The sequence below is a fragment of the Toxorhynchites rutilus genome, chromosome 3, assembly GCF_029784135.1.
Source record: "Toxorhynchites rutilus septentrionalis strain SRP chromosome 3, ASM2978413v1, whole genome shotgun sequence".
In the NCBI taxonomy this organism is placed as follows: Eukaryota; Metazoa; Arthropoda; class Insecta; order Diptera; family Culicidae; genus Toxorhynchites; species Toxorhynchites rutilus.
Genome location: NC_073746.1, coordinates 306,533,838 through 306,545,878, shown reverse-complemented (window position 1 = coordinate 306,545,878; position 12,041 = coordinate 306,533,838). Strand labels below are relative to the sequence as shown.

General features: G+C 37.3%; 1 protein-coding gene across 3 annotated transcripts in view; it reads right to left on the bottom strand.

Annotated features, from left to right (window-relative positions):
* Positions 1-7,494, bottom strand: part of LOC129777047 (AP-1 complex subunit gamma-1-like) — a 124,530-nt gene extending 117,036 nt beyond the window's left edge. The window contains exons 1-2 of one of the 3 annotated variants that reach the window (XM_055783099.1): positions 7,355-7,486; positions 6,307-6,675 (exon numbers count right to left, since the gene is read on the bottom strand). In XM_055783099.1, the coding sequence (XP_055639074.1) occupies positions 6,307-6,362 (56 nt within the window). In that variant the 5' untranslated portion in view covers positions 6,363-6,675; positions 7,355-7,486. Of the gene's footprint in view, positions 1-6,306 lie in introns of all 3 variants that reach the window. The other 2 variants (XM_055783100.1, XM_055783098.1) reach the window with 2 other exon arrangements.
* Between the last annotated feature and the right edge of the window lie 4,547 nt (positions 7,495-12,041).

Here is a 12,041-nt window from a genome sequence, read left to right as displayed (position 1 = left end):
AATCCTACTGAAGATATGAAGTTTATCCGCACAGAAGAACTTCAACATGGGGAATGAATAACGGCTGAACTACCGTGCTTTCAAATGCGGGGGTGATCATATTTGCGAGGCGAAATTCGAAACACGTCGGTACAGGCAATAAAACACCATTCCTCGTCGACCACAACCAAAGTGATGAGTTTTTATGACCAAAATGAAAGCATAAAAATGCGATGCGTCCAATTAGAGGTCGAGGCCGAAAATTGCCATTCATATCTGTAGTGAGCTTTTTTTTGTTGTTGCTCTTATTTTCACGCTCGGGAATGCGGTCAATTAAATTCCGTCCTGTTCGAAATGTTTCACAATCGAACTCGATGAACCGCGAAGCTATGATATTTTTGGTTCCACTGTTTCAATCTAATGTTTTGTTCGCATGAGGTGAGCCATAGGCGGATTATTTTTTCCGCGTTTTTCCACTAATTGTTCCGAGAACCACATCCGCCGGAATGGCTTGCCATTTAAACGTACATTACTAATGTGAACAGCGGTTAAAAGTTTTGCGACAGCTGCGCTCAAAGGTGTTCTCTAGCGTCAGGAGCATGTAACGTTGCAGCGTAGAATCCGGCTCGTGGGAACCAGCGGAAACAAAATTGTATGTACAGATGCCAAAACTAAACTCTTGCCCTCCACACACACACAGGTTGGATTCTGTTAAGCGTCCTCTTTATTTTCATTGTAATTATAACCAAGCCGGCAGACGTTTTCTGTGGAGAAATGGAATTAGAATTCGTTGAAGGGTACTTTATATTGTCTGACAGGTGCCTTCAGGTGCTGGATTCTGGTTTACCGGGCGTTTATGTTTCAATTTTGGTAGGATTAATTTCTCGCGTAATTATTGTTCACTACTTTGTGGGCTGAATTAATAAATTAGGTTTCAATCTCGATGTTACTTCTCCTATCGAAACTCTCATATTGATGAAACAGTTTTTTGATGATGAATGATTATCTTTCGAACTTTGAAGAAATTACAAAAATATGAAACCCATATTTGAAATTCAAGTTTTGAGTCTGAAATCTCTGAATCTGAAGTTTAAAAACTGGTATTCAGATCATAGGAGTTTAAAAATTGAATTAGCAATGAAAGTTTTCAATCAAGAATCTTAGATGTTCAATATGTAATCTCATAATATTGTAATGAAGAAAGTTTTCTAATTAAATTTCAAACCTGCAATTCAGCGATAACACCGTATTTAATTTCTGCGACGAAATAAGGCAACTCTGCACTCTTCGAATTCTAGAAAACGATGATACATCATACATTACGATTCATTTCCTATTCCATGTAAGCGATAAATCATTAATAACGAAGCTGAAACGGGAAACCCTAATCTGTATCACAACGACATCTGAAATTTGAAATCTGAAGTTCGCGGTCTGCATATGGTGTCTGGAATCTAAAATCCGTAATTGAATATTTATTATGTTCACAGTAAAGACTACCGAGAAAATTAGATTCCATAAAAAACTCCTCCACGAAACAGATTTAAGAGAGAAAAATAAAGAGAAAAATAGCTAACTTATCCATTTCCAACTTCCGGCTGGAATGCGCAACAGCTGTTGGTGTATCATGATGATATGTGTTCCGCACAAACTGACCGATGACCAATTCTGTAGAATTTAATACATGGAGAGCACCATCAAGAAGTCCAAGGTGGGCTGACACTCGTTGTGTAACATCATGGCAATAAATCTTGTGCTTCCAAAATGATTTACAAACCGAAAGCGAATGGACAGAATCGAAACAGCCAGATGTGACTAAACCTTAAAACTTAGGAGTTGGCAGCAACATCTCAGATGGTAGTGAAACGTTGTGGGTTTAAAGACATGGGTTATTTAAGCAACTTTGCATACTTGAAATATTCGAAAAACAATTAGACTACTTTTTTGAAAAAAACAAAAATTTTTTCTTAATTTTTTACAAAAATTTATAACTTAAAAACTATGATGCCTACGAAATTCTTGTCAAAGGATGAAATGTAGGAACTTGTTTAAATTTCCACAAAAAATATGAAAAAAATTTTGGAAAAAAAATTCGCTGACAAAAAAATTATTTGAAAAATTAAAATTCATTTTTTTCAAAAACGTATTTTTTTGAAATTCCCAAAAACTTCATGTTTTCACTTTTTCATGTTTTCTTTGAAAAAAATACAACTTATACTAATTTTGTTTAATGTAAAAAAAACAATATTTTGCTCGTAACATTTTTGTGTGTAAATTCTCACGTTTGACATGTTCTTGACATGTTTCTAAATAGAGAAAAATTAGCAGAGCATTTAAAATGCGATAATTTATACAAAAAATGTTACGAATTGAACATTAATAGCATTTTTGCAAAGAAAAACATGAAAAAGTTGTTGTTTCTAAAAACTTTTCCCATATAAATGTGCCCATCGTCCGATGTATGGAAAACTTGTTGGAAATTTTAAGCGCTATTTATATATATTTCTTTTAGAATTCTGAAATCATATGTTTTCGAGAAAAATGAATTTTAATTTTCAAATTTTTTTCCAAAAATTTTGTTGATGATTTTTAATGAAAACCAAAATAACTTTCTACATTCCGTTCTTTGACTAAAATTGTGTAGGGTATTTAACAATTACCCAAATGTAGGGGGTAACAATTACCCAAATGTAGCATCGGTACATTTGGGTAATTGTTACCCCCTACATTTGGGTAATTGTAAATTAAAAAAATTACCCAAATGTAGCATCGGTAGGTTAGCTTATTGGCTTCAATTTGATATGTCGATCATCTGTATCGGTTCAGTAGTTTAAATGTTATATTTTTTTGCAAATAGTCGTTTTTGGATAAAAGGGGGAAAATGTGTTTTTGGACCATCGGTTAACTTTGAAAAATTATATCTCAAAAACGAAAAACATAGCATCTTTGATGTTATGTAAAAAAATCTCAGCTTTTCTGAAAAAAATATAGCGCCCTCTATGTTCAAGTGAGAAAACTACGAAAAACTGACTCAATCGATAACTACAAAAGCGAAAATCAAATTTTTTTCCAAAAGTAATATTTTTTTTTCAAATAAAACTAACTCATAAGCTTCAGTTTGATATGTCGATCATCTGAATCGGTCCAGTAGTTCAAAGTTATTAATTTTTGTAATGTAAAAAAGGTGAAAACATTGTTTTTTCGAACCATCGGTTAACTTTGGAAAATCATATCTCAAAAACGAAAAAAATTGCATCTCTGATATAGAGATATGTTATGTAAAAAATCCTCAGCTTTCAAGAAAAAATATAAAAAAATATAACGCCCTCTAGGTCATGGCCATGGAAACAACAAAAAACGACTACAATCAAATAGTAGAAGGCTAGCTCATTGGCTTCAATTTGATATGTCAATCATCCAAAACGGTTCAGTGGTTCAAAAGTTATGAATTTTGAAAAATAGTCATTTTTGGGAAAAAGTGGAAATAATTGACTTTTCGAGCCACCCTAAAATGGGAATGGTCATCCTGACGAAAAAATAAAAAAAATACGAGTCTAAGATTTAGCGATAAAGAACAAAACTACTTTTTTTCATTTTCATATATACACTAGCTGACCCGGCAAACTTCGTCCCGCCGAAAATATATTTTTCATTATCCATCCACGTTTTCTTACTAAGCACACGTTCATGGGTCCAATCGCAGAACTATTCATTGATTAATCTTCTAATCTACCCTTTAAAATTATTTTGTAATATCAAATTTCAGTACTTCTATCAAAACTCGACATTATAATATCAGATTATTTCCAGACACAATTCTCGTGCAAGATTCTTCATCCATTTGCAAATAACATGTTTCTCCGTTACATGGAATAAATGTTTGATACAGAAAATATGATAGAATGAAGACAATCATAAATCGAACAATTCCTTTCTCGAGTTTTGCTCTTATCAACACATTCGGCGATCCATTTTTATTTATATAGATAGAAGATGATATAGGAGTGCGTTTTATCACATTAAAATCCATTTGCACTTTCGAACGAAGATCAATTTCGTTACCACAAACTACAAATAGACTAACAACGCTTGTCAATATGTAATTGTAGAACACATGCGAATTGAATTTTTCGAATTTTCCGAAAATTTTCTATTGTCATGTTTGGTTGGGATATGTTTGGTTGAAATATGTGCATTATTTTTATGGGACCCCCTCCTTTTTTCAGAGGAGGAAGGGGTGTCATACCATCATAGAAACATTTCTCGTACCCAAAAACCCTCACATCCGAAATTTGGCTCCATTTGCTTAATTAGCTCTCGAGTTATGCAGAAATTTGTGTTAAATTTGTTTGGCAGCCCCCCCCCCTTAAAGAGGGGGGAGGAGTGTCTATTCACCATAGAAACATTTATTGCACCCTAAAACCTCCAGATGTCTAAATGGTTTCATTCGCTTGATTAATCCTCGAGTTATGCAGAAATTTGTATTTCATTTGTCGGCAGCCTCCCCTTAGAGAGGGGGGAGGAGTGTCTATTCACCATAGAAACATTTATTGCACCCTAAAACCTCCAGATGTCTAAATGGTTTCATTTGCTTGATTAATCCTCGAGTTATGCAGAAATTTGTATTTCATTTGTCGGCAGCCTCCCCTTAGAGAGGGGAGAGGTGTCTCGAACTATCATTAGAACCATTCCCAACCCCAAAAACCCCTACATACCAATTTTCATGTCGATCGGTTCAGTAATTTCCGAGTCCATAAGATTCAGACAGACAGGAATCCATTTTTATATATGCATATAGATGGTATAGATGGTTAGTCCATAACATTGATAGATATTTACGATATGAACCAGTATAATAATAATCCAGTTAAAGGAAAAAAAAAATATTTTATATGGATACTTTGCATGCACAAGAGCTGAAAGTCAATCAGCCGCTGAATCGACTGTTAAGAGATAGTTGTTCGTGAACCATCATCACTATCATTCACTGAGAAGGATGCGATGCACGATACAAACGTTGTGTTCAACTTATATGACAATGTGACTCAAAATATTCCAGAAGTTTGACACCAACTGCACCAAATTTGAAAATCATAATCATCTGTTGATGATCGTGTTTTTCAAATTTGATTTCTTAGTGAAGTTTGGAATGTTCCTCAGTTCAGATTCGAGATTCTATTCAAAGGAAATCTTCGAGCACTGGGCATATGCGGGGAATTGACGTTTCGAAACGAATTTTAAACTGGAAAAGCCAGCTGAGGCATAAAAATTATAGTCAATGGACGCAAAAGGTTAGTTATTTGTTACTAACTCTAATATTAATAAGTTAAAAAGATGAAGTGATGTGTAAATAAAGTAAAAGTGAATATGGGAATCACAAACATAATAAAGGTGAATGACACAACGAAACAAGATCAATTTTATTGAACGACCACAGACATTAATTGTGTTTTTTAAATTGGAGCGAGTTTCAAAAATTCACTGACGAGCTGTAAGTAACTATTGAATGGAAAAAAATGAGGCGATCCTGGATCTCCCATTGAAATGTTTCGACTTGCTCAAGTTTTTAGGAAAATATTGCAAAGTGGCAATCTTTAAAACCATCTTTGTGTCGAAGAAAATAAGGAAAACTTCGCAAAGTGGTAAAGTATTGTGCCACTTTTGACAGATATATTGGCAGCATTTCCATCAAACAATGGCCCAGAGATGGGAAGTGAGATCGCTTTGTTTTACGAGAGATTGTTCCGCTCTCCGTGAATGTCATGTAAGTAAAGATTCGACAAATCCTTCTTCGTCTATGCCAGCTGCGACATGTACATTTTAGAACACCAGAAAATTTCTGGGGAATAAAACATTGATATGAGGGGTATATTTCCCCCGAGGATACCACAGACAAGGAAGGCCATTGTGTCACCCTGATCAAACAAAGCATGGTAAAGCTGGATTTCAACCTTTGTTCCATACTTGCAACTGTGCAATGACTTGTAGCGAAAGGCTTTTGTTCCTGTCGAATGCGTTTTTAAACACATATGAATGCGGTGAATGGCTACCAGACGGCAGCACATGACTCATTTATTTTGAATACCATTTTTGTTGATTCAAAGTGCACTCCGGCTGCTGCCCGGTATTGCTACCATTGTGTGAACACAGTCATTATCGTGCCGATAACGTCCCTGGTCTCTTATCTTGGATTACACTTGAGCTAACAAACGCCATTCGTCGTGCAGGTTTTGCTTGCATACTCGCCACAGTATTTCATGTCCCCACTTATGTACTTTTCCGCTTCATCGTAGGCGAATCTAAACCACAAATAGCATGGTATATTACCTGCGATTGTGCTCCGGCGGCAAAATACTCCATTCCGTTTCATAATACTGATACATTGTGTTCGCGACTGCCAAGACGTTGGTTGGGCTGAATTTTCACTATGAATTTGCTCCGGAATTTTCCCGCTTCCCAATAGCGTGGAGCAGCAATAGGTTCACAAAGCACTGTTTAACTTTTTTTTCTGCTCGTTTTGATTAAATTTTTCCACCACAGCACTTGAATTCACCTTTTCTTTCTTTGCACTGGTTTCTTCTTCCCCTACTGGTTACAACACTTGGGCTGCCTTCATTATTCACAACCTTTATGGCACTCGATTGATAAAACGTGTACTCGCTCGAGGGTCGCAAAAACGTAACATTCGCTCAACTGCTGGTAGAATTTTAAATTTGGAGTGTTATGCTCTTAATTCAGAGTCAAATTGTTTGGTAGTAATTAGTTTTTGCGAACCACCACGAGTCGGCGTTTTCATTCAGGCTTTGTGTTCGCGCGAACTGTATAGTATACCACCACAGAGCCTATCGTTCCGGAATGTTAATCTCAACACGCTCCTTCGGGATGCCGGTATCCAATTTGATTGCTATTCCCCCTTCAACCCACTGGAACCAGGTCACCTGAATGTGGGTAATTGGGCACGTGCTTTTTTAATTGAATCTCACAGTGAATCTTTCACCTGCCCGTGTTCCAATTCCGAGCACACCGATACAAATCAAAATCAAAAATTGATCCACTCTGATATGATTGCGCTTTTTGCATTACTAGCGTGTGAAAATAGCATTACACTCATTCCTCCCTTTCCCAAAACAACACACACATGTGCACATAACACGACCTCCCCGTCGAAACGATCAAACCTCCCTCAATGGCGCTTTTTCACTCGATTAGAATCCAATCGTGACCTGGCGATGTGGAAAATGATTTCTTTCTCGCTAACGGATATTCCCTTGTTCCGGGTTCGTCTCCGAACAACGTGCATCAAACCCACGTGACAACAGAACGTCCCGATAACGAACCTTCGCCGTCTCTCCGGCCAACTAACTGATTGACTTACTTAGTGCCGAACTGTTGCGCGCTCGAAGGCCCCAAAATACCGCGTGACGGCGCGTGTGTTTTGCGTTGTACGGTATCACTGCACGGAAGCGGCAGATAGATCCTTCTGACTCGAGACACAGTTTTCCACTGGTACTAGCCACCGAAGCCACACAACGATAGCAAACGCTCCGCAGCAGTTGTGGGAGGACGAAGATAAGGGCTGAAGCGGCACCAGTTCACCGTGTGGCGCTCCAGGCACAGATTTGGCGCGTACAGATGAGTGGCTGGAGTTGAATACAATTTTTCATAAATTAAAAAATTTGGTTTATTTCTGAAACGGCGTTTCTTCAACGATTGTTGCTGTTTTGTTTTTCTTGTTACTTTGTTTTTGAAATATATTCTAAAAAAGTATCCAGCCGAGTGCTTTGTCTTAAAATCACCATCAGTTGAATGTTTTTTGACTGACGTGGTAGTTAGTCTGCCGGTCTTCGAAGTAATGTTTTGCTCAAATATTCAAAAATTGACAATTTTTCTTTATGTATGTTGAAAACTCAAATGCTAAACCTTAGAGCGCGAATTATAATTGATTTCGCCGATACTATAAAATTGGGTGCAAACTTCTTGCACGCCAATCATTTCAGAATGAACAATTTCAGAATCTAGGCACTGAACAAGTAGGAAAAAATGCAAGATTTGGAACGCTTATAACTCGAGCATTTCTCAATAGATCGCAAAGGTTTTTGCATCAATTGATAGGAAATATATCTACGCATCTATCATAACGAATAACATTTCATTTTTCTTGAGATAAATAATTGAATAATTGTGAAATAACAAGCATTGTCCAAATGCACTATGTGCCCAGTTTTGATTGGTCCATTTTGTGCTCCTCAAATCGTACCGACCAAAACGGGCAACCAGAGCAGCAGCGAAATACAATGAAGCACGATTGGAAAGGAAAAAGAAAAAATATGAACGAAACATTGGTCGCAGTCTCACACATGCGTAATTCTCGAGCCAGCCAGTCAGCTTAAAAATCCCCGCTCCGCTGCCGTAACGATCATTCTTTGTATGGACACCGACTGGACAACATCGTTGCTGGACGAGCTGGACGGCGAGGGATCGAGTGCCTTTCTCAAGGGGGAGGGTGGAGGTGGTAGCGCTGGAGTAGAGTAGAGTAGAGTTTTCAAAGGGCCTTTCTCAAGGTTAGAGACGAATGAACTGAAAAAGTTTAAAGTTTCTATAATACAATATCTTCCTTCCTTCCGTAACGATCATTCTCATCCAAACCGTACACCACATCGTTTCGCATCACATCACATCAACAAACCAACACAAGCAGCCATGTCTGGACATGACAAAGGAGGAAAAGTGAAGGGAAAGGCAAAATCCCGCTCGAACAGTGTTGGTCTCCAGTTTCCCGTATGTGTATCCGCCAATTGCTCCGCAAGGGTAGCTAGGCCGAGCGCGTTAGTAACAAGGCGGCATCGAGGGCGTTCGAAATGTTTTTTTTTTCAAAACCACGAGTACTAAGTTTTCTAAATTGGAACCATTCCATAAAACACGGCGCTTATCAGGGCCATTAAACCTTTCAAAAAAGAGTTTACGGAATACAGTTCAATGCATTCTAAAATATTATCCAAAATAATAATTAGACACAAATTGATTTTTTCATAATTTGTTTGCCAGAATATGATGAGTTTGAGAATTTGGCAGTTGTGTTGAGCGTATTGATGGTTGGAGACTTTCTCGATTATTCAATTTTCACAGATTCTTAAATTGCTTCCAGATTGAAAGTACATTAATTTACATTTAGTTTGACATTTAGCTAATTGGACGGACCTGTAATGCGACATATTTAGTTGGACATTTTTGTAAACATGGAGTTCGGGGTCCAAGTTATGATCCAACATGTCCCAAGCTGGATGGGAAGAAATTTTCCAACTGTGAAAGCTGTACCACTGTCATCGCAAATGTTCAATTACAGGTTGAAATCGCCTCCAATGCGATACTGAGTGGTGCTTCGGCATATCGCATTAAATGTAATTTACAGAAAAAAAGAAATTTTCCAACTGTGAATCCTGTGGCGAGTGGCAAACGCAATCGCTAAACAGGAAGGTTTAGCCGAACAGGATGGGTATATCGAGTGATAACAAAACAATAAACTCTTTAGATTAAAGATGATTTTTTGGTCCTGAAAAGAACCCTTTTTAGTGTTTGCTTCCGAATCAGCAGTCGGAAAACGCTCTTTATTTGGAACCGGGTACTTCTTCACCGCTTTGGTACCTTCGGAAACCGCATGTAAGTTCACCGGGCAGCAACAGACTGATTGCGATCTGAATTTCCCACGCCGTAATGGTTGACCGCTTATTGTAGTGGTCAGACCCGGGGCTTCCGCTACGATACGCTCAAAGATCCATTGACGAAGCTCATGACGTTCATCGCCTTCGATGAGAAACCGGTGTCGGCAGCAGGTAGAAGAAGGAAAAAGTTTGTTTATACAGACTGCTTTGGTGGCAAAACCAGCCACCGTAGAACACGGCGCTTTTCAGGGCCATTAAACCTTTCAAAGAAGAGTTATTAAAAGTTTTTCACAATACATTTCACAATGCATTCTAAAGTGACATAATATGACATATAATATAAACCGATTTCTTTGTTTATGCTTGTTCTTGAGCTTATTGGTGGCTGAGGTCTTTTAAATTGATCATTCAGTTTTACCATACAAACCCATACATGGTTTCCGAATTAAAAGTGGCTTCAAATTACAACACATTGTATGCAGGATGGCATTAACGAATTTTCTCGGTAGCAAGAACTGCTTTCTTTGGATGATAACTGATGTTGAAAATTGACTGACGTTACATCTGCATTGTATAGAAAAATAACTAAGGAGCAACATGATGAGCTATGTATTTCCTGCTGCTCTGTTCTTATTTTAAAGGACTTTAATCCGAAGGTTATCCGTCCCTGTATTTACTGTTGGCTTTTCAGAACGCTTATAGCTCGTTTATTTCTCGACAGATCGTAGAGTTCGTCTCCAAAACCTCAGTTCTTTTTCATTTTTATTTATTTTGTTTGTGGAGACTACAAATCTTACAATTCATTCGTCTCCGAAACCACAGTTTAAGGTACGATAATATGCTCGATAGTGAAATATATGACAGTGAATGAGCTAATGACCACCTATGCATTCCCTATCACAGCCATCATTTTGATTGTACGATATGTGCATACGCCGAAAGATGCCCGGCGTTGAACATTTAATAAGTACAAAGCCTTCAGAAAAAAATCAAGAATTAAGTTTGTAAAAAAAAACGCAAAAACACAACACCAAAGGTTCTTTTCAGAACCCCCAACATGTTCATGAAGAGTAAACAGTAAACTAATCCATTTTTCAGGTAGATAGGTAGGTATTCACGAAGGAGAAGAAAATAAAACAATTATATTTGAAATATATATTTAGCAAAAGCTGTTCCCTTTGTATAGTCCTACGTCACTCCGGTTATGTCCCCGACATTATCCACCCGTCTTTTTTTTTAACATTGCTGTATGTATATATTGCGTATTTTCATTCTAGTAAAATATTAGTTTTTGGGGAAAAAAGTTCATTTTTCATGTAAACCAGACTACATTTAACATAATTAAAAATATTTAATTGGGTTCAAATATGCACCGTTTTCTTCGATCTATTGTTACTACGAGGGTCACTATTTATATTTCGGGAATTGGCAACACTGATGTCATGTGAGTCCATCTGACGGTTCCATCGTAAAGTTTGACATTTTTGACGATATACGTACTCAGAACATTTTGTCATACGGACGCTATTTGTTTATTTTATATTTAGTTGAAAGTTTGGTCTCGGCAAAAAAATGGAACTGAATCGTGAACATTTTCGTGCGATGATTTTTTACGACTTTCGACGTGGATTATCACAACAAGAGTGCGTCAATCAACTTAATTTGACTTTTGGCGATGAAGCTCCATCAAAAACCACTGTGTATCGCTGTGTGAATTCAATCGTGGTCGTAGTTCGCTGTCCCACGAGTTTCGTGAAGGTCGTCCAAAATCGACTGTAGTGCCAGAAAACATCGATGCTGTGCACGAAATGATTAAGCAGGATCGTCATGTAACCTATTGTGAGATTGAGGCATCCCTAAGCATTAGTTCCACCAGTATATATGCGATTTTATATGAACACTTAGTTGTGCGAAAATTATGTTCACGTTGGATCCCACATAATTTGACAATCGCTCAAAAAAACAGGCTCGTGTCGATTGGAATAAATGCATTGAAAATTGGTTTAAGCGCATGCAAAAGTGTATCGATCATCGTGGCGAGTGCTTTGAAGAACAATAAAAATATATTCGCAGCTTAACTATTTGTTTTTGTTCCCATTCCCGAAATATAAATAGTGACCCTCGTACTAAAGAATTTTATGCCAACTCGACTAGCCATTGGCAGTACCATCTCAGATTGCAATGAAACTTTGTGGGTGTGAAAACATTGACTAATCAAGCAATTTTGCATATTTGAAATCTCAAAAAACAAATTTAGGCATCTTTTTGAAAAAGGTCTAAGTTTTTTTGGCGTAGAACTACGTCTTTCAGGAAGGGTGCCAAATCAGAAAACAGGTCACGTTTTTATGAGATAAAGATAACGTAATAACTATTTTCACTGTGAACGAATGCTCATGAGTTACA